Source organism: Atractosteus spatula, chromosome 8 (genome assembly GCF_055471065.1).
Source record: "Atractosteus spatula isolate fAtrSpa1 chromosome 8, fAtrSpa1.hap1, whole genome shotgun sequence".
Lineage (NCBI taxonomy): Eukaryota > Metazoa > Chordata > Actinopteri > Semionotiformes > Lepisosteidae > Atractosteus > Atractosteus spatula.
The window spans coordinates 2,921,832-2,944,925 of NC_142713.1; the positions used below are offsets into that span (position 1 = coordinate 2,921,832).

A 23,094-nucleotide genomic window follows, 5' to 3' on the forward strand; every position below is an offset into this window, starting at 1 on the left:
AAAATCATCACTTCTTTAGTTTAACATAGTATTTCTATCATCGCTGTTTTTTATCAATTGTACTGTAACTTTTTGCCTTTGTAGTTTGTGTTGGCGTGTAGTTTTCTGAAAGGTCTTATACGTGTGTATATATATATACAAAAGATGTTCATTTTTAAGGATCTGTTCAAAACAAACCACGTTTCGGGAAAACGTATTTGAGGTACGAGTCAATAAAAAAACCAGGAAGTCTGGAACAAACACACTTAAAAGTAATTTTATTGTAAGGGTTGTAAAAAAAAACATTCAGTGCAGGTCTTAAAATATTTATAGCGAATTCACTTCCCGTTTTAACAAGCGTAAGACATGAAGTTTCTAACTTAATAGAATTCCTTTTACAGAAAAACACCAAAAATGAGTTTTAAAATAATCGGATTTCACACACCCTTGAAAAAAACGTAGATTGCTTCCAATTCACGTTCAATATGCTATATAAGGCTATCATTGAAGAACAAGGACGTGAAAGAAAGAATGTATACGTACTGTAACAGGTGCTGTTCCATTGAATTTAATGAATTTTCCGTCTACACTGTATCCTGTGGCTGAGGTGCCCCCTAGCGGACACATGGAACAAATGCAACCCGCCCGTTACCCTCCCGGTGTACGACGCTAGGTGATGGGGAACACCCGCAGGAAAACAGACTCTGGAAACTGTTCAAAATACGTGGTCGCTAGCAACCGGATGAGGGGACATTGACGCCGTGTGTGTGATCAGCCGCCGCTGTCTGGGCACGGTGCGTGATGACGGGGGGTGTCCGGTGAGTCGAGCGTGTCGGACACAGCAAGCCTCAAGCCCTCTAACTAATCCGAAGAGCTTGACCAGAGCAAACCGCGGTTTTACGAGGAGCCGCGCGATTTCAGCTCTCTGAAACGTCAAGTCGAGCAGCCGAGCCGATAACCTACACACGGGGGAGAGGATGAATTTCTTCACGCGAAAGTCATGCACTGCCGGATCACAACCGGTGTGTAATGTAGGTCCGTCTGCTCTGAATTGCAGTGAAGTGAAAGGGAAACGCAGTGTTTTTCTCTACTGGCTGTGAATAGATGGCATTTCTGTTTTTCAGATTGCTGTTTCAGCTGATAACCTCTTGCCCTTTGCATTTGTGTGTGTGTGTGTGTCCTGTGATGGACTGACTCTGGTGTGAGTGTGTGTCCAGTGATGAACTGGCCCTGGTGCGAGTGTGTGTGTGTGTGTGAGTGTCCTATGATGATTTGGCCCTGGTGTGTGTGCATGTGTCTGTGTGTGTGTGTGTGTGTGTTCTGTGATGGACTGGCCCTGGTGTGAGTGTGTGTCTGTGTGTGTGTGTGTGTGTGTGTGTGTGTCCTGTGATGGACTGGCCCTGGTGTGAGTGTGTGTCTCTGTGTGTGTGTGTGTCCTGTGATGGACTGGCCCTGGTGTGTGTGTGTGTGTCCTGTGATGGACTGGCCCTGGTGTGTGTGTGTGTGTGTGTGTGTGTGTGTGTGTGTCTGTGTGTGTGTGTGTCCTGTGATGGACTGGCCCTGGTGTGAGTGTGTGTCTGTGTGTGTGTGTGTGTGTGTGTGTGTGTGTGTGTGTGTCCTGTGATGGACTGGCCCTGGTGTGTGTGTGTGTCCTGTGATGGACCAGCCCTGGTGTGTGTGTGTGTGTCCTGTGATGGACTGGCCCTGGTGTGAGTGTGTGAGTGTGTGTGTCCTGTGATGGACTGGTGTCCTGTCCAGGGTGTACCCTGCCTTGCGCCCGTTGCTTGCTGGGATAGACTCCAGCTGCCCTGCGAGCCTGTACTGGATGAAGTGGTTAGAAAGTGGAGGGGCAGCTTCCTTCACAGAGATCCGATCAGTCAGCGTCGTGCGCAGCCGATTCCTGCTCCTGCGGCTGAGTTCCTACTTTGAGGCAAAACAGGCTGCCTGGACCTCCGGCTCGCTCAGCCAGATAGAAGACGGGCCCGATGCCCACGCCCAGGTTGGGGAAGGACAGCAGAACTGGCACCACGCTGCAGCACACCGAGCCCACGGCTCTCGCACCGCACGCGTCCAGGAGGGGGGCGAGGCAGAGCACGGGCGCGTAGGCGGCCAGCGCGGCGGCCAGCACACCCCCGACTCTCCCCGCCGCCCCCCGCAGCTCGCCCGCCGGCTCCGGCGGTGCCCTGCGCGCCGCCAGCGCCAAGGACACGCCGCACAGGAGCATCAGGGCGAACACGGCGGGCAGGAAGCAGACCAGGCTCAGGATGGTGGTCGGCAGCGGCTTGTGGTAGGAAAACGCGCTCATCGACGCGGCCAGCGCCCAGAGGGACGCGGCGCAGAGCAGGCGGTGCCGGCCGTGCCCGAGCGCCCGGTGCCGGCCGGGCGGCGCCAGGGCCACGCAGCGCTCCAGGCAGATGACGATCAGGAACAGCGGGCAGCCGAAGAGGTTGAGGCCGTAGAAGGCGCGCACGGCGCCGGCGGCCCTGTCCGACCCCGGGTGCAAGGCCAGGTAAGCGTCCAGCGGGAAGCACAGGCAGTACAGGGCGCCCAGCGCGGCCAGGTTCACGAGCAGCACCTGGGAGAAGGACCACTTGCTCTTGCTAAGCAGCAGGAGCCAGAAGAGGGCGACGTTCGCCGGCAGGCCGGCCACCAGGGCAACGATCTCCACGGACAGCCAGGCCCTGTAGCCCCCGGGCATGGCGCCGCAGGCCGAGACCACGTCGCTCATCGCGAACGGCGGCGGCGGCGACGACGCGTTGCCCGTGAGGTTGGCGCCGGTTCGGAGCGTCGGGCTCGGCTCGACACGATCCATCGGGCCGCCGCAGTCCCGGAGACGGAGAGGACCCTGGAGGGGGGAAAAAAAAAAGACTAAAATAATATCCTGCGCCTTTGCCAAACACAGTCTACCCGAGCCGCCGGACGCCGCGCAAGAGACGTTGATGAACGGAGAAGCGCTGGTTGCACCTGGGTTCGGGGCGATCACTGCCGGCTTCGGAGCTCTGATTTGAATGGCGTGTGAATATGCAAAGAAAGAGACACCGGCCTCGAACCGGGGGTCTGTCCTGCGCCACTCGTTAGCAATCTACTTCACACTCTCCGGCTCGTCTGCGCCTTTTTTTTTTTTTTTTGTTGTTGCAAAAATGCCCCCCATCGCCCCTCAAAACAAAAGAAGACTGTGCTTTTTTTTTTGTGCAGACTTCCATTCAGAAAAAGGTTGAGCGGAGGAGCTCGGTACGACGGAAGTAGCGCGGATGTGGGACGACATTCCCAGACGTCCTATTCTACCACATTGGTATTCCAGTTAAAAACACCAGATCCGGATCTCATAAGCACCCCGGGAGATCACTTTTATTTTACACGTGGGCATCAGTATGGCAATCCAGTCTGCACTGCCACTCGTAGAAGACACGTTGTGCCTCTTTTGTCTTGTTCCCTTCAACTGCTCTGTTGACGCGGGCAATCGGGGTTTCCGATACTAAGACTGATAGCAGGAGGCTCGTCCTCACGCCCTGCGTTGTAGCGCACTACAGAAGGCTGGACGAAGTTTCCCCTATTAATTGATTAATCTCCTTCCTAAAACAACTTCCAGCAGCGACACCACACAAACTGGAGAAAAAAAAAAATCCGTCTAATGATGAGATCGGCCAAACCAGAAAAAAAAACACCCCAACGTGTGTTATTCTTAGCATTTTGGTTGCATTTAGGGGTGGAAAGGTGAAAGGTTTCTGTTTTCGGGGCCGAAGCGTGCAGCCACGGGGAAATTATGCTTCGCTTAAACAAATGTAGTCAAAACCTTGACGAGTTCGGGGACATGCGGTGGAGATGTTTGTGTATCGGCGGAAGATCGCCGCGGCGCAGCACGCACACGCCTCCAACAGACTGTGAACCCCGCCTCTCTGTGAACTACTGTAAGAAAGGTAGAAAAAAACAACGATGCGTGTTTGTAAACTACACACTTACCCGGATCTGCACAGACGTCCACCAGATCTCTTCAGTAATCGGATTCTGCCGCGCACAAAGGCAGAGACGGCAGTCCGACAGTCCGTGGCGGTTAATCCGAAGATCCACGGGGTGTTTTCCCTCTGTCGGGGTCGTGCTGTCGAAGTCGCGCTGGTGGGCTTGGTAAGGAAAGAAAGCAGACGATTCCAGAAGTGAGGTGTGCGTCTTTTAGCCGGACGACGCCGTCTGTGTCTCTCAATCAACCAGGATTGAAAATCATCGCGAATTCCAGCGTCTTTAAAAAAAAAAACTCATTCACCCAACGCCTTGAAGTCAAGGCAGTTCGTGGAATGGAAATGAGTGATCGTGGGGAGAGACCGTCTCTCTGTAGCCCCTGTCTGGACCCTCCACTCCGAGCTCTGTCCAGGTCAGGGGGAATCCCACTACCCCCACCAGTGTGCAGCCCCACCTGGATGATGCTCCAGTCCTCTCACACACACCAGCTCTCAGTGGGGAGGAGAGCAGAGGGATGAGGCCAGTTCAGAGAGGGGGGTTATTAGGAGGCCATGAGGGGTAAAGGCCAAGGGGGGAATTTGGCCAGGACACCGGGGTGACACCCCTACTCTTGTCGAGAAACACCCTGGGATTGTTAATGACCACAGAGAGTCAGGACCTCGGTTTTACATCTCATCTGAAGGACGGCGCCTGTTTACAGTCTAGTGTCCCCGTCACTATACTGGGTCGTCAGCCTCAGCTTTCCCAGGAGTCTCCCCTCCAGGTACTGGCCAGGCTCAGACCTGCTGGGCTCCAGTGGGGCTGCCAGCTGGGAGCAGCAGGGTGACACACCAGTCCATCACAGGACACACACACACACACACACACACACACACACACACACTCACAGCAGGTCCAATTTACCTACCAGTGTGTCCTGAGACTGTCGGAGGAGGCTGGTTCACCTGGAAGTAACCCACGCCAAGATCGGGAGACCATACAAACTCCACACAGACAGCACCCTGGGGCCCCAGAGTTGCAAGGCAGCAATACTGACTGCTGTGTCACCCTGCCATCCCAACTCCTATCTAACACACTGAAATAGAACACTGTTGTGCAAGGTGGTGCACTGCAACTCTCAAAGTGTGTTCAGCCCTGGGAAGCTGTTCATGACTTCTGAGTTAAAACTTAACACCGATAGTGAGCCATTAAGCTGACAGTTTGAGGACTGGTTTAAATACAGTGAGTCCTGTTTCACCAGTTAGCCTTTCGTCTTTAATCCCCTGATGCTGTGCAGTATAGTGGGTAAGTCTCTGGTTTCCTAGCAGGTAGGTTGCGGGTTTGAGTCTCTGTTCAAGGATTTCTAATGGAGATGCACTCAGAATGCAGCAACAATATCCCCGCCATTCAGAGCCAGAAAAAGAGTTTCATTTAAACCTCTTAACCGTCCAGCTCGTGAGCACTTACCCCTTTGAGACACGTCAAAACGAACTGAGCTCTTACCCAGCCGACATGGAGTACGAGCTAGAAAGTGGGAGGGCTCAACTTTAATAATCACCTCTCCTTTGTACTAATGTACCAGTGTGTCAAAAGGCTGCAAAAACACACTGCCTATTTCACGATGTAAATTGATATTAAGTTTATATCAAAAGGCGGAGGCAGTTTTCACACTTAAAATAATCGACAATAAAACAATGTGGAAATAATTCCTTCGACTGAAGAGCTCCCTCTTTCCTGGCTAGACTGCAGCACAATTCAGAGCTGTCAAACCCTGACACAAAGCTTAATAGAGTGTGAGTGTCTGGTCACAGACAGACTCTGCTTGCTGATGACATTAGCTTGGTTCTTGGTTCACTGATGGACAAGCACACAAGAAAGCTGTGAGATAGCTGCTTCCATAAAGGTAGGCATGATCACAATTCTGGGATAGTCCTTTCCTGATAATGCGCTGCCTTTCCGAGACAAACGTACAACATGAGATTTACAAAGTCCATCTCCGAGGGTCAGTAAGGGCACGACGTCACGCTACTGTACATGTAGCTTTCAGTGAAATTAAAAACAGCAACCGTGACACTGCGACTGCGAGATGCGGTGTTCAACTGACCTGCGATCAAGACGCGAGGAAGGAGAAGCTTCTTCAGCTGAGCGCTGCCCCTCACATCCTCCTGCCTGTTGGCAAGATCCAGAGATGCCGATGGCTTCTCCTCTGAGCATGGGGAAATTTGCAAAACGGCGTCACCCACCGCCTGAGCGCTCGTGCGCTCCGAGAGAGGCAAATCGCAGACTCGTTGTGAAAACAAGGCGGATCGCTGGACTATTGCTGGAAACTCCGCAAAGATCTCCTTGCTTTTTTCTGCTAGACCTCTCACCTGGCATGGAAGAGAGCCATCACAAGGAGCACTTTTTACAGACTAGTTTAAGTTCAGACTCTCAGACCACAGCTTGTCAGGCACCGCTGGGAGATCGCTATGATGTCTCGGACCCACACAATTAACATGTTCGAAGGCCATGTAACCTAACCCACACTAAGGCCAGTGTGGGTTTGAAAAACATCAGTCAACTGTTGAGGACCTACACATCTCAGAATAGTTGGAATCCTTAAGATTTTAATCAGAACTAACAATAATTACCATCCACTTACTTTCTGGACTCTCTACCCAGAGCTCTTTCCAGGTCAGGGGGAATCCCACTACCCCCACCAGTGTGCAGCCCCACCTGGATGATGCTCCAGTCCTCTCACACACACCAGCTCTCAGTGGGGAGGAGAGCAGAGGGATGGAGCCAGTTCAGAGAGGGGGGTTATTAGGAGGCCATGAGGGGTAAAGGCCAGGGGGGAAATTCTTTAACAATGAAACCCGGTGTAGCAAGGTGAACGTATGGTTTCAGACATAACTTTTCCAGTCGTTGTATAGACTTATACAAACCTAGTTCTTGCAGCCTGGCATGCTGAACATGTAAATACGTATTGTGACAAATTTCCCTAAGAATCACAATCCTGAGCTTTCTGAAAGTGGAAGAGCTGCAGTACACATCTATTTAAATTATTTCTTAGTGGACCATGAACTGCTGCTTTCAAAGCACATTCCAGCTGAGCTACTGCCACAGTGCAATTGTCCTTCTGCAGTGATGAGTTTTTTTATGTTTAATATAGAATTTCTTCAACCCTCTGGACACAGTAAGTGTGTGATGTCTTGATATGGACTGAATTAATCCACCTACTCATTTTCTTCCCTTTTTACAGGGTTGCAGGTGAGCTGGAGTCTATCCCAGCAAGCAATGGGTGCAAGCCAGGATATACCCTGGACAGGACACCAGTCCATCACAGGACACACACACACACACCAGGGCCAGTCCATCACAGGACACACACAGACACACACACTCACACCAGGGCCAGTCCATCACAGGACACACACACTCACACCAGGGCCAGTTCATCACAGGACACACACACACACACACACACACACACACACACACACACCAGGGCCAGTCCATCACAGGACACACACACACACGCACCAGGGCCAGTCCATCACAGGACACACACAGACACACACACTCACACCAGGGCCAGTCCATCACAGGACACACACAGACACACACACTCACACCAGGGCCAGTGCATCACAGGACACACACACACACACACACACACACACACACACAGGTCAATATTCCTAGAAGCCAATTATCCTACTGGTATATGTCTGAGCTGCGGAAGGAAACCAGAGGACCTGGAGGAAACCCATATGAACTGGGGGAGAACATGCAAACTCCACACAGACAGCACCCCAAGAATTGAACCCGGGGACCCAGTGCTGCAAAGCAGCAATGCCGACCCCTGTGGCACCACACCACCCTCCTCTTAACTTACTGTTAACATATGCAAAGCATTAAAATGAAGCCTATCTGGGCACAGTTACTGTGCTCCCATGCCGGCCAACTGAATTACTGTGTATAAACTGAATACTGAATACTGTCATCAATATCCACTGCCCACAGGTAGGTCCTCCTCCGGACTGTCTGGTTTAGGGCTGGCATCGATTCATGCATCCGAGAGGGGCTCAGATCAGCCCAGACTGGCACGGTGTCTTATCATGTTTGGGAACTTCAACCTGCAGCAAAGGACAGCCTGAGGGGTTGTTGACGTGAGAAGAAATAAGAGCTTTCTCTGGAGTGTGGGCGGACAACACAGAGGAGCAACTGCTCTGTGAAACCCTATGCCTGTGTGTACCAGTACACTCAGTCCCAATATACCCATCAAGACCAGTGAGGGGGGCAGTGTTGCTCCTGTGTGTACCAGTACACTCAGTCCCAGTTTACCCATCAAGACCAGTGAGGGGGGCAGTGTTGCTCCTGTGTGTACCAGTACAGTCAGTCCCAGTTTACCCATCAAGACCAGTGAGGGGGGCAGTGTTGCTCCTGTGTGTACCAGAACAGTCAGTCCCAGTTTACCCATCAAGACCAGTGAGGGGGCAGGCAGTGTACAAGCAGTGTGTGCACACACCCAGGCCAGCTGCAGTGTTGTGCTGTGCTGTGTTATGTGCTGTGTTGTGCTGTGTTGTGCTGTGTTGCGTGTTGTGTTGTGCTGTGCTGTCCTGTCCTGTGCTGTGTTGTGTTGTGTCTTGTGTTGTGCTGTGTTATGCTGTGCTGTGTTGTGTTGTGTTGTGTGTTGTGCCGTGTCTTGTGTTGTGTTGTGTCGTGTTGCGTGTTGTGCTGTGTCTTGTGTTGTGCTGTGTTATGCTGTGCTGTGTTGTGCTGTGTTGTGTGTTGTGCCGTGTCTTGTGTTGTGTTGTGTTGTGCTGTGTTGTGCTGCTGTGTTGTGCTGTGTCTTGTGTTGTGCTGTGTTATGCTGTGCTGTGCTTTGTTGTGCTGTGCTGTGCTGTGTCTTGTGTTGTGTTGTGCTGTGTGTTGTGCTGTGTCTTGTGTTGCGTGCTGTGTTGTGCTGTGTTGTGTGTTGTTCTGTGTCTTGTGTTGTGTTGTGCTGTGTCTTGTGTTGCGTGTTGTGCTGTGCTGTGTTGTGCTGTGCTGTGCTGTCCTGTGTTGTGTTGTGCTGTGTTGTGTTATGCTGTGCTGTGTTGTGTTGTGCTGTGTCTTGTGTTGCGTGTTGTGCTGTGCTGTGTTGTGTTATGCTGTGTCTTGTGTTGCGTGTTGTGCTGTGTTGTGCTGTGTTATGCTGTGCTGTGCTGTGTTGTGCTGTGTCTTGTGTTGTGTTGTGCTGTGTCTTGTGTTGTGTTATGCTATGTCTTGTGTTGTGTTATGCTGTGTCTTGTGTTGCGTGTTCTGCTGTGCTGTGTTGTGCTGTGTTATGCTGTGCTGTGCTGTGTTGTGCTGTGCTGTGTCTTGTGTTGTGTTGTGCTGTGCTGTGTCTTGTGTTGTGTTATGCTATGTCTTGTGTTGTGTTATGCTGTGTCTTGTGTTGCGTGTTGTGCTGTGCTGTGCTGTGCTGTGTTATGCTGTGCTGTGCCGTTGACCCCTCGTTGTTTTTACTGTCCTCTGTCCTCTTTGCATACACGCACCCGAGAACCAGCTCCTTTCACTAACAAAACCTCCGGCTTCGGAAACACAAACCTTGAGGAACCGGACTGCCTGAAGGAGAAAACCAAACCCGTCAGGCGATGGATTCGAAAAACAAACAAACGCCTCTTTATTTGGTGTGTGTCGTTTCTCCATCTCTGTGGAGCAGTGGGTCCCAGTCCGGGTCCTGGTTTTCACCCCTCCCCCCTGCGTGAGATAATCCAAGCCTTCATTGATCTAAGAAGTTGCTTTATTGGAATATTTGCATTTTGTTTCAAGTCATAAATTCGGGGGTTTTATTTCACTCCCAAACACAGATGGTTAGAGCTCTGATGTGTTGAAGAGCTGGGGAACTAGCATCTCAAATGAATCTGACGATGGTTAAGTCAGTGAAGGGTTGATGGTGTAGCTGAGGGCTGGACTGGACCAGAAACCAGCAGGTGTGTGTGGATCACCAGCCCCAGGACTGGGAACCCCTGCTGTAAACTGTAGTTCACACATAATGTGATCACTGCAGCTCCCTCTGTCTGGTCTGTCCAATTTAATTTAATCTGCGTACTGCGCAACCTGCACAACATCCACACACTGCAGCAGAATCATTGCAAAACTGCTGTGTGACCTGTGCTCTTATCATGATTAAGTCAGTGAAGGGTTTGATGGTGTAGCTGAGGGCTGGACTGGACCAGAAACCAGCAGGTGTGTGTGTGTGTGGGTCACCAGCCCCAGGACTGGGAACCCCTGCAGCAGAGCCAGAGTGTGGCAGCGGCGCGCTTTTCTCAAACGTGGGTTCGGACAAATTCAGCTGTGACGGCCGTGTGTCCTGCCAGCAGGCTCGGCAGGAAGGCACGGTGTCGAGTCTGATCCGCTGGTGTGTGTGAAGGCCTCGTCCTGCGGTCAGTCGAGCTGCGCTGAGGAAGTGTGGAAGACTCCTGCTGCGCAGAGTGCTTGCAGAGAGACTGTGAGGCCTTTCAGCGCCACGGGAAGGGGAGAATAAGCTGTCAAAAACACTCTATCTGCCCCTCCTTGTGTGGGTTTAAACACTCCTGAGCGAGTTTCCCTCTGTCCCTTCCATTTGAGGTGACGTAACAGGTTGACCAGAATTCGAAAGCCCAGTGAGAATGATTGTACCCAGAGAGCAGCGGCAGAAGACACAGCACACTTTTGTGTGTCCCTGTTTGACCTTCGAAAAGGGTCTTTTCGTAAGAGATTCAAACTCATTTCCAGCCTCGGCTGCCCTGCAAGACTGGGACTGTACCACAGACAGAGACCGCTGATGAACAGCTCTGGGAATTGAGAAAATAGGAAAGGGCTGGACTCTGAGGTACAACTGTGAAGTTGGTGAGGGCTGTCCTGATGCTGGAGTCTCTCTGGGGCGCGGAGGGAGGGTGTCCTGATGCTGGAGTCTCTCTGGGGCGCGGAGGGAGGGTGTCCTGATGCTGGAGTCTCTCTGGGGCGCGGAGGGAGGGCTGTCCTGATGCTGGAGTCTCTCTGGGGCGCGGAGGGAGGGTGTCCTGATGCTGGAGTCTCTCTGGGGCGCGGAGGGAGGGCTGTCCTGATGCTGGAGTCTCTCTGGGGCGCGGAGGGAGGGTGTCCTGATGCTGGAGTCTTTCTGGGGCGCGGAGGGAGGCTGTCCTGATGCTGGAGTCTCTCTGGGGCGCGGAGGGAGGGTGTCCTGATGCTGGAGTCTCTCTGGGGCGCGGAGGGAGGGTGTCCTGATGCTGGAGTCTCTCTGGGGCGCGGAGGGAGGCTGTCCTGATGCTGGAGTCTCTCTGGGGCGCGGAGGGAGGCTGTCCTGATGCTGGAGTCTCTCTGGGGCGCGGAGGGAGGGTGTCCTGATGCTGGAGTCTCTCTGGGGCGCGGAGGGAGGGTGTCCTGATGCTGGAGTCTCTCTGGGGCGCGGAGGGAGGGTGTCCTGATGCTGGAGTCTCTCTGGGGCGCGGAGGGAGGACTGTCCTGATGCTGGAGTCTCTCTGGGGCGCGGAGGGAGGGTGTCCTGATGCTGGAGTCTCTCTGGGGCGCGGAGGGAGGGTGTCCTGATGCTGGAGTCTCTCTGGGGCGCGGAGGGAGGGCTGTCCTGATGCTGGAGTCTCTCTGGGGCGCGGAGGGAGGGTGTCCTGATGCTGGAGTCTCTCTGGGGCGCGGAGGGAGGGTGTCCTGATGCTGGAGTCTCTCTGGGGCGCGGAGGGAGGGCTGTCCTGATGCTGGAGTCTCTCTGGGGCGCGGAGGGAGGGCTGTCCTGATGCTGGAGTCTCTCTGGGGAGCGGAGGGAGGGCTGTCCTGATGCTGGAGTCTCTCTGGGGCGCGGAGGGAGGGCTGTCCTGATGCTGGAGTCTCTCTGGGGCGCGGAGGGAGGGTGTCCTGATGCTGGAGTCTCTCTGGGGCGCGGAGGGAGGGTGTCCTGATGCTGGAGTCTCTCTGGGGCGCGGAGGGAGGGTGTCCTGATGCTGGAGTCTCTCTGGGGCGCGGAGGGAGGGTGTCCTGATGCTGGAGTCTCTCTGGGGCGCGGAGGGAGGGCTGTCCTGATGCTGGAGTCTCTCTGGGGAGCGGAGGGAGGGCTGTCCTGATGCTGGAGTCTCTCTGGGGCGCGGAGGGAGGGTGTCCTGATGCTGGAGTCTCTCTGGGGCGCGGAGGGAGGGTGTCCTGATGCTGGAGTCTCTCTGGGGCGCGGAGGGAGGGCTGTCCTGATGCTGGAGTCTCTCTGGGGCGCGGAGGGAGGGCTGTCCTGATGCTGGAGTCTCTCTGGGGCGCGGAGGGAGGGTGTCCTGATGCTGGAGTCTCTCTGGGGCGCGGAGGGAGGCTGTCCTGATGCTGGAGTCTCTCTGGGGCGCGGAGGGAGGGTGTCCTGATGCTGGAGTCTCTCTGGGGCGCGGAGGGAGGGCTGTCCTGATGCTGGAGTCTCTCTGGGGCGCGGAGGGAGGGTGTCCTGATGCTGGAGTCTCTCTGGGGCGCGGAGGGAGGCTGTCCTGATGCTGGAGTCTCTCTGGGGCGCGGAGGGAGGGTGTCCTGATGCTGGAGTCTCTCTGGGGCGCGGAAGGAGGCTGTCCTGATGCTGGAGTCTCTCTGGGGCGCGGAGGGAGGGTGTTCTGATGCTGGAGTCTCTCTGGGGCGCGGAGGGAGGGCTGTCCTGATGCTGGAGTCTCTCTGGGGCGCGGAGGGAGGGTGTCCTGATGCTGGAGTCTCTCTGGGGCGCGGAGGGAGGGTGTCCTGATGCTGGAGTCTCTCTGGGGCGCGGAGGGAGGGTGTCCTGATGCTGGAGTCTCTCTGGGGCGCGGAGGGAGGCTGTCCTGATGCTGGAGTCTCTCTGGGGCGCGGAGGGAGGCTGTCCTGATGCTGGAGTCTCTCTGGGGCGCGGAGGGAGGGTGTTCTGATGCTGGAGTCTCTCTGGGGAGCGGAGGGAGGGTGTCCTGATGCTGGAGTCTCTCTGGGGCGCGGAGGGAGGGTGTCCTGATGCTGGAGTCTCTCTGGGGCGCGGAGGGAGGACTGTCCTGATGCTGGAGTCTCTCTGGGGCGCGGAGGGAGGGTGTCCTGATGCTGGAGTCTCTCTGGGGCGCGGAGGGAGGGTGTCCTGATGCTGGAGTCTCTCTGGGGCGCGGAGGGAGGGCTGTCCTGATGCTGGAGTCTCTCTGGGGCGCGGAGGGAGGGTGTCCTGATGCTGGAGTCTCTCTGGGGCGCGGAGGGAGGGTGTCCTGATGCTGGAGTCTCTCTGGGGCGCGGAGGGAGGGTGTCCTGATGCTGGAGTCTCTCTGGGGCGCGGAGGGAGGGCTGTCCTGATGCTGGAGTCTCTCTGGGGAGCGGAGGGAGGGCTGTCCTGATGCTGGAGTCTCTCTGGGGCGCGGAGGGAGGGTGTCCTGATGCTGGAGTCTCTCTGGGGCGCGGAGGGAGGGTGTCCTGATGCTGGAGTCTCTCTGGGGCGCGGAGGGAGGGCTGTCCTGATGCTGGAGTCTCTCTGGGGCGCGGAGGGAGGGCTGTCCTGATGCTGGAGTCTCTCTGGGGCGCGGAGGGAGGGTGTTCTGATGCTGGAGTCTCTCTGGGGCGCGGAGGGAGGGCTGTCCTGATGCTGGAGTCTCTCTGGGGCGCGGAGGGAGGGTGTCCTGATGCTGGAGTCTCTCTGGGGCGCGGAGGGAGGGTGTCCTGATGCTGGAGTCTCTCTGGGGCGCGGAGGGAGGCTGTCCTGATGCTGGAGTCTCTCTGGGGCGCGGAGGGAGGCTGTCCTGATGCTGGAGTCTCTCTGGGGCGCGGAGGGAGGGTGTCCTGATGCTGGAGTCTCTCTGGGGCGCGGAGGGAGGGCTGTCCTGATGCTGGAGTCTCTCTGGGGCGCGGAGGGAGGGTGTCCTGATGCTGGAGTCTCTCTGGGGCGCGGAGGGAGGGTGTCCTGATGCTGGAGTCTCTCTGGGGCGCGGAGGGAGGGTGTCCTGATGCTGGAGTCTCTCTGGGGCGCGGAGGGAGGGCTGTCCTGATGCTGGAGTCTCTCTGGGGCGCGGAGGGAGGGTGTCCTGATGCTGGAGTCTCTCTGGGGCGCGGAGGGAGGGCTGTCCTGATGCTGGAGTCTCTCTGGGGCGCGGAGGGAGGGTGTCCTGATGCTGGAGTCTCTCTGGGGAGCGGAGGGAGGGTGTTCTGATGCTGGAGTCTCTCTGGGGAGCGGAGGGAGGGCTGTCCTGATGCTGGAGTCTCTCTGGGGCGCGGAGGGAGGCTGTCCTGATGCTGGAGTCTCTCTGGGGCGCGGAGGGAGGGTGTCCTGATGCTGGAGTCTCTCTGGGGCGCGGAGGGAGGGTGTTCTGATGCTGGAGTCTCTCTGGGGCGCGGAGGGAGGGTGTCCTGATGCTGGAGTCTTTCTGGGGCGCGGAGGGAGGGCTGTCCTGATGCTGGAGTCTCTCTGGGGCGCGGAGGGAGGGTGTCCTGATGCTGGAGTCTCTCTGGGGAGCGGAGGGAGGGTGTCCTGATGCTGCAGTCTCTCTGGGGCGCGGAGGGAGGGTGTCCTGATGCTGGAGTCTCTCTGGGGCGCGGAGGGAGGGTGTCCTGATGCTGGAGTCTCTCTGGGGAGCGGAGGGAGGGCTGTCCTGATGCTGGAGTCTCTCTGGGGAGCGGAGGGAGGGTGTCCTGATGCTGGAGTCTCTCTGGGGCGCGGAGGGAGGGCTGTCCTGATGCTGGAGTCTCTCTGGGGAGCGGAGGGAGGGTGTCCTGATGCTGGAGTCTCTCTGGGGCGCGGAGGGAGGCTGTCCTGATGCTGGAGTCTCTCTGGGGCGCGGAGGGAGGGCTGTCCTAGTGCCAGAGCCTATGGGGTGTGCTTTGAGGCACTCTGTGGGGTACATTGTGGGGTATGCTGTGGGGTACATTGTGGGGTACATTGTGGGGTATGCTGTGGGGTACATTCTGGGGTACATTGTGGGGTACATTGTGGGGTACATTGTGGCGTATGCTGTGGGGTACATTGTGGGGTACATTATGGGGTACATTGTGGGGTACATTGTGGGGTATGCTGTGGGGTACATTGTGGGGTACATTATGGGGTACATTGTGGGGTACATTGTGGGGTACATTGTGGCGTATGCTGTGGGGTACATTGTGGGGTACATTATGGGGTACATTGTGGGGTACATTGTGGGGTATGCTGTGGGCTACACTGTGGGGTACATTGTGGGGTATGCTGTGGGGTACACCGTGAGGGCTGGCGAAGGCCGGCAGGAGCTGCACTGGGCCGGCGGGTGGCCGGGGATGCAGGTGGAAGTAGACGGGGGCTGTGGGGGTGGGGACCCGCTGGAGCACCACATGGGGGTACACCGCGCGGGCCCCCCCCTCGTAGCCCAGGCCCGGGAGGGGCACCCTCAGCAGGTTCTCCTGGCTCCTGTCGAGAGCAGACACGGACGTCAGCACGTTTCACCATCTGTAGTCCACTACAGCTACCAGCATAATCACTCGGGGGATGGATGGGTGTTTGCCCATCCTGCCTTCTGGCAACATCCGGCAACATCCGGCAACACCCAGCAACATCCGGCAACATCTGGCAACATCCGGCAACACCCTGTTGCTGTTTCCGTAACATTAGTTTTTTTTACAGGACAGGGCTGTTAGCCTTGTGCCCGACCTCCAACCTGGAGGACCCGCCGCCCAACATGGGACACAAACCCACTGCCCCGAGATTGTGAGTCTCGCGCTCCACCAACAGAGCCAGTTACACCCCGGAGTGAGGAAAAGTGATCCACTACGGCCACAAGTTCCTTTGTTTATTATTTAAAATGGAATCCGCCGCACGTGACCCACTGCTATAAAACGAATCCATTCCCCTTCCCCGTCACCCGCGTAAGGGATTATCTCCGACTGGTCTTTTTCAAATTGTCCCGTTCGGAAGGCCGTCCCCTTGAGCTCGGCAGCGAAACAGGACGCTGCTTTACACAGAGAGAGGCTGGAGTCTGGAACGGGGGTCCCGCTGTGAAGCGCCTACCTCTGGTAGCCGCGGTTTTCGTAGCCGCCCAGCGCGCCCAGGAAGAGCGGGCCGCCGGGGGCCGGCAGGCGGGGGTCCAGCCGCCGGGAGAGGCGTTTTGCCGGAATGCTTCCCCACTCCTCCTCGTCGTCATCTTCCTCCTCCTCCTCCTCCTCCCGGTCGAACCAGCAGGCCGGTCCCGGCGCGTGCCGCTTACTCCCCTTCAGCCTGCACAAGAGCCACCAACACACAGATGAGATAATCCCGTGATTATCCGAAACAAGGATGTGAAAAGGGGGATTAAGAGCCGTTGCACAATAAGAGCCAAATCACGCGCTGCAGGCCGAGCGTGCTCCTGTGCTCCTGTGCTCCTGTGCTCCTGTGCTCTTGTGCTCTTGTGCTCTTGTGCTCTTGTGCTCCTGTGCTCCTGTGCTCTTGAGCTCCTGTGCTCCTGTGCTCCTGTGCTCTTGAGCTCCTGTGCTCCTGTGCTCCTGTGCTCCTGTGCTCTTGTGCTCCTGTGCTCCTGTGCTCCTGTGCTCTTGTGCAGGCTCGCACGGACATTTTGGAAGTGCCCCCCGGGAAAGAGTTTTCCTCTGCATCGGTGCACTTTTCCAGTGCTTTTGCCCCGTGCGCATGACGCATTTCTGCTTAAGCACGCCGTCCGCAAATTTGTCTCATGAGTCTGCTATCCCACCCCCGTGTGCCTTATCCAATTTCCCTGTGCGTCACACATACTCAGCCGGCAGCCGTGTCCCCCTGCAGCTCCCGGCTGGCAGCCCCCCCCACTGGAGCCCAGCAGGTGTGAGCCTGGCCGGTACCTGAAGGGGAGACTCCTGGGAAAGCCGAGGCTGCAGCTAGAAGTTAGAATCGCAACGGGTCCCAGTCCTACTGGGAGAGGGAGGAGGGCACTCGGTGGAACTGGCAGCCCAGTATGTGATCTCCTGTCCCAGCCTGAGGAACAGTGAGTCTGTCTCCCAATAATGCTCCATCTGCCTACAGTATATGTCAATATTTTATAATATGTCATTGTTGTAAATGTCTGTAATATGTCTGTAGATTTTATTTTACTTTTATTTGTTGTTTTGTTCCATGTGAATTTCAGTATTTTATTTGCTTTGGCAACACCGATTGTACCCATCGGTCGTGCTAATAAGGCACCTTGAATTGAATTGAACTGATACTTCTTTACACTCAGAGTGGCGGGAGTCTGGAACAAGCTGCCCGACCTACGTGGCCAGAACCAACAGGTGGATCAATGGCCCCTCCAGCTTGTCGCTGTTCTCATCCCCCAGCGACGTGCTTCTGGGATGGATGACACCAACAGGCCAGCTGGGTTTCTCATCACGTCATCACCGGCGCAAGGGCTGGGAGCAGTCGAACCCGCGCAGGGAGTCTCCTACCTGTCCTGGGCCTCCCTCCGCCCGCCGTGCGCCCGGACCCGGGCCCGAGCCCGCCTCTCCCGCACGCAGCAGGCGACGAAGGCGGCGGACGTGGCCAGGATGACGAGGCCGCTGGCGACGGAGATGAGCACGGCCAGGTGCAGCCCGTGGTCCTTCGGCTTGGGGATGGCTGGAGGGGGAGGGGACACGGGGGCTAACCTTGAAGCAGAGCTCTCCCGAACGGATCGGAGGATCGGAGACCCGAGACTGGGACGTGTTGGCCCAGTGATGACCCTTGGCTGATACACATCGTAATCCATCCATCCGTTTTCTAACTGCGTTATCCTGTACAGGGTCGCGGGGGGAGCTGGAGTCTATCCCAGCAAGCAATGGGCACACGGCAGGGTACACCCTGGGCAGGACACCAGTCCATCACAGGACACACACAGACACACACACACTCACACCAGGGCCAGTCCATCACAGGACGCACACAGTCACACCAAGGCCAGTCCATCACAGGACACACACACACTCACACCAGGGCCAGTCCATCACAGGACGCACACACACACTCACACCAGGGCCAGTCCATCACAGGACGCGCACACACACACACACTCACACTCACACCAGGGTCAGTCCATCACAGGACACACAGACACACACACTCACACCAGGGCCAGTCGATCACAGGACACACACACACACTCACACCAGGGCCAGTCCATCACAGGACACACACACACACTCACACCAGGGCCAGTCCATCACAGGCCGCCCACACACACACACCCACACTCACACTCACACTCACACTCACACCAGGGCCAGTCCATCACAGGACACACAGACACACACACTCACACCAGGGCCAGTCCATCACAGGACACACACACACACTCACACCAGGGCCAGTCCATCACAGGACACACAGACACACACACACACACACACACACACACACACACACCAGGGCCAGTCCATCACAGGACACACAGACACACACACACACACACACACACACACACCAGGGCCAGTCCATCACAGGACACACAGACACACACACACACACACACACACACACACACACACACACACACCAGGGCCAGTTTTCCCAGAAGCCAATTAACCCACCAGCATGTCTCTGGATCGTGGGAAGAAACCCACATACACACAGGGACAACATGCAAACTCCACACAGACAGCACCCCAGGAACTGAACCCGGGGACCCAGCGCTGCAAGGCAGCAATGCCACCATGCCACCTCCAGCTCCACTCCACTCCAGGGTGCGGACACCCCCCCCAGCTGGCGCATGTCGGGGCCCCACCCGACCTGCCCCCCTCCCCCGTCCACCCAGCGCGTTCCCTACCTTCGCACTCCGGCAGCTGGCTGCTCCACTGGGGGCCCCCAGCCCGGAGGACGCAGGTGATCCTCTCGTTGCCCACCAGCTGGTACCCCTCCCGGCACCAGAAGGACAGGACCGAGCCCACCGAGGTGCCGGAGCCCTCCTCCACCCGGTGCGCCCCGCGCTGGGGGGGCGGCTGGGCTCCACAGCCCGGGCCTGCAGACAGGGTGGGACAGAGCTTAGCTGGCCGAAGAACAGGACACTGACATCTGAGCCAACCTGCCCCCCCCACCCCCAGACAGCAGAGACGGAGCGATTGAGCCGAGTCTGTGTCCACACCAGCACAGAGGCCCGCTCCAAAAACAACCCCACACCATCCAAAATATGCCTAAACCCTCCCACACTGCAGACAAACGTGCCCTTTTCAGAACCTGTACACACATGATAGAGCCCCTATCGACCTCTAGTGGCAGGTCAGGTGTAACTACCATAGTCGTGGCTGCCACACCTATTTTTTTGGCCAAACCATTAATAATTCCCTCCGCTGACAAGGCCCTTGTCAGGACACTCCCCTCTTAACAGGTAATAGAGAATCCCACTCTCCCCACACACCAGCTCTCAGTGGGGAGGAGAGCAGAGGGATGAAGCCAGTTCAGAGAGGGGGGTTATTAGGAGGCCATGAGGGGTAAAGGCCAGGGGGGACATTTGGCCAGGACACTGGGGTAACACCCCTACTCTTGTCGAGAGACACCCTGGGATTGTTAATGACCACAGAGAGTCAGGACCTCGGTTTTACGTCTCATCCGAAGGACGGTGCCTGTTTACAGTCTAGTGTCCCCGTCACTATACTGGGGCATGAGGACCCACACAGACCGCAGGGTGAGCGCCCCCTGCTGGCCCCACTCACACCTCTCCCAGCAGCAGCCTCAGCTTTCCCAGGAGTCTCCCCTCCAGGTACTGGCCAGGCTCACACCTGCTCAAAATTTGTGATTATTATTCTTAATTGATATTCATGATGGCTCGTTAGTGAAATACACTGTGATTATTCTTGTTGTTATCTGGTACCCAGAGATTAAGAACGTACGATGGATTACAAAAGAGAGGAGGTCATTTGGCACATATAGCCCATTTGGTAGTGAGAAGCCAATATGATCCCAGGATCAAATTCAGACTTTTGCTGAGAGAAGCCGGGGTATCGGCTTCAATAACATTTCTGGGCAGCTTGTTCCACACCCCCAGCACCCTCTGTGTAAAGAAGCCCCTCCTGTCCTGACTGGAGGAGCTCACCCAGCTGTGTCTGGAGAGAAGCCAGGGTATCGGCTTCAACCACAGGGCTGGGCAGCTTGTTCCACACCCCCACCACCCTCTGTGTAAAGAGGTGCCTCCTGTCCTGACTGGAGGAGCTCAGCCAGCTGTGTCTGGAGAGAAGCCGGGGTATCGGCTTCAACGATACGGCCGGCCAGCTTGTTCCCCACCCCCGCCACCCTTTGTGTAAAGAAGTGCCTCCTATTCTTGGTTTTAAATTAGCTTTCCACTAGTGTCCTCTGGTTTGTATTTCACTGTCGGTTCAGAAGAAATCTGTAGGGTTTACTTTATCAATACCTCTGAGGATTCTGGATACACTTATCAGATTCCCTCATACTCTTCTCTGGGTAGACTTTTTTTTTTACACCTACGCGAGGTGCACACAACCCCACTTTTGAAAACCCCACTTCTCTGAGCGAAGTGAAAAGACGCAGGCGGCGGATCCCGAAGTCGAACGGGTGAACGACCAGACGAGAACGCGAGAGTCGCGTCGCGTTATGGCGACCGAGGTGCCCTGTTCACAAAGTTCCTCACTGCGCTTCACAAAGCAGAACTTCTTTAGAGCAGTTGTCGTGCGAAACATACGACGCGACGAAAACACACACACACACACACCCCAAAAAAATAGACACATTCTCCTTATTCGGCAAATCTTTGTCACAGTAGCTCCGGTGGGCTGCAGAGGAACAAGTTAAAAGGTTTATTACAACAACGTTGTGTTCTGTTTCTCCTGTTTTCAGCATGGAATAGACCTGTTACTTAAATCTTTGTTACAACCGAGACGCCGCGCTGAAGCACCACCCGCAGACTTATAGGAAAGTTACGTAATGCCTGGGGCGCCGCGCCCCGCGGGTTTGAGGGGAGAGGACCTGGGTCTCTCGGGTGTTAGGGTCCCTGCTGGAGACGGGGGCGGCTGCGCCTTACCTGACACGCCGGTGCTCACCGCCGCGGTGGTGTTGACGGGGCCGCCGCCGCCCTTCTGCAGGAAGGGGTCCGCGGACGACGCGCGCGCCGGTGGGGGTCCCGGGGGGCACCCCCAGGCGAGCCACGCCAGCAGGAGGCGCCACAGACCCATATCCAGCGCAGGGCCGCGCTCGGAAGGGCGGAGAGGGAGCTCCCTCCGGGCGCCGGCGTGTGAGGAGGAGCCCCCCCCCCCCCCGGAGCTCCGAAAGAGCGCTCTGTCCCGCTCCCCCCCCAAAAAAAACCAACAACCTCAAAACAACCGAGAAGCTTCTTGTCCCTTCGTCTGGTCTCTTTGCGCTCCGTCTCCGCCTCCGCCTCGCACCCGGGAGTATCGGGAGGCACCAGCCCGGCCCAGACCGCGCGTCTTCTGGCAGCAGAGCCGGACCAACGGCGTCTCGGTTTCCGGTGCTTTCGGTCCGGTCGAGCGCCCCGGTGGGGGGGTGGACTGATCTGCTTCCAGCGGCCCGCGGCGAGGCGCCCTTCTCCCTCTCCCTCCTCCATCCCCCGCCCTGCGAGCTCAGGCAGCCGGGATACCTCTTGCATAACCGGCACCCGTGCGCTCGCTTCGTGCTCTCCTGCGGTAAACCCTGACCCCCCCCTCCCCCCCGTCCCGCGTGTGCGCCCATGTGTGGGCTCCGTGTGAGCCGCGGACTGACCGAGTCAACTGAGCGACTGCATGAGTCAGACCTCATTCGCTGCTGTCCTTTTTTTTTTCCTCTCTCGTGTTTTTCTTTTTTTGTTTTGGGCCGATTTGATCCCGTGAGGGAAACTGGGGGAAATTCTGAACCGATGATGAATTGGATCTGGAAGAGGCCCGACCCCAAGGCCCCAGTGTCCTGCAGAGTCCTGGCCTGAATGCACGGCTGCTTCAATCACGTGTAAAATAGTCAATATAGTCCTGTTTCCTTGGCATCTGTTACTCGTGGTCCTCACTTGTACTGTCAAGACAAGTACCAATATGTTGACTCCATCAGTCAGGCATGTCCTCAGGACTGGTCTGAAACGAAAATACTGGGGTTCTGCACACTATTGTCCATGCTATTTTGTAATGAACAGTAACCATCGCAATACCCCCCCCCCCAAAACCAGTTGCAGCCGATCTCAACGTGACATCAGATGACGCAGTAGTGGCCGAGCAGGCCCACCAGTGAAGACTCGCTGTCTCCCGTGAATTGTTTTAGAAAAGGGAGATCGAGTGTTAAAAACGCCGTCTTGCATTTTTTACACCTGTCCGCACGCTACGCCTCCCCCAGCGACGCGAAACACCGGGGAGGACACAGGAGAGCGGTCAGATTTCAGTCTGATTGGTTCCTATTTTATAAGCACAGAAAAACGACGTCGCACAGCCATTAATGCTACTTAATTAATGGCCTCTGGGAGGGGGGGGGGGGGGGGGGTGTGTGTGTGTTCTACAAGCTGTGCTTAAGCAACGGAATGAGATACTTTAAGGCTCGGGGTCTCCTAGAGTACCGTGCGCTTAGAAAACGTCTCTGTCCTCCTCAGTTTCAGTTGCTCTCTGCCACTCCCGTCTGCTTTCATCGTGGTATTTCCGCGGAAAACGTGGGTGAGAGTGGTTGTTTGTTTTTCTTAATTTTAGCAATGCAATTGTGTGTGTGTGTGTGTGTTGGGGGGAGGAACGCCTTCCTCCGTGACCAGCTTGAGCCTGAATCTTTTATAGCCCGAGAGCTCCTTAAGGAAGGAAGCCGTCACTACAATTACACTGGGAAGCTCCCGATCTGCTGCGGTCTTCGTCGGACATGCGCTCCGCGTTCCTGCGCGCTCACGGGGTGTGTACTCGGGGCCGCCAGCGCACGAGTCACCCCACTCACGACTATCCGGTCACCCCGAGAAAGTACGCGCAGGCACGTGGACTTCCAGCTGGCTGTTAGACCTTTAAAGACGCAGTCACCTGTCACTGCGGGCCCGTGCGAACTCTTTGTGTGAGGTGTGGACAGCATGTATTATTGAGTTGTTCCTGCCTGCGTTTTGCATCGAAATGCCAGCCCCGATTCCTCGTATATGTACGTACTTGGCGAACAAACTGATTCTTATTGACTTACTTTGAAAGGTCAATTGTAGCGTTTTCCAAAACACGCGTGCTGTCTCCGGTTTAGGATTTTCTTCGTTTTCGACGAAAGAAATGTGAGGTTTGCATTGTAGATATTCTGTGAAGACATATATTTGAAATAAAATGTCCTGTGCGTGTTATTGCTCTTCGCAGTAATACTTCGCATGTTTAAGCGAGTAA

General features: G+C 56.2%; 1 protein-coding gene across 1 annotated transcript; it reads right to left on the reverse strand.

The window, feature by feature from the left end:
• Positions 1 to 14,691: 14,691 nt before the first annotated feature.
• Positions 14,692 to 21,033, reverse strand: LOC148829078 (uncharacterized). Its single transcript, XM_088922755.1, has 6 exons — positions 20,808 to 21,033; positions 18,603 to 18,794; positions 17,251 to 17,419; positions 15,872 to 16,078; positions 15,077 to 15,274; positions 14,692 to 14,896 (listed from the first exon to the last, which is right to left on the reverse strand). Exons 1-6 carry the CDS (start codon positions 20,956 to 20,958, stop codon positions 14,692 to 14,694), a joined length of 1,122 nt encoding a protein of 373 aa, XP_088778881.1. The 5' UTR covers positions 20,959 to 21,033.
• Between the last annotated feature and the right edge of the window lie 2,061 nt (positions 21,034 to 23,094).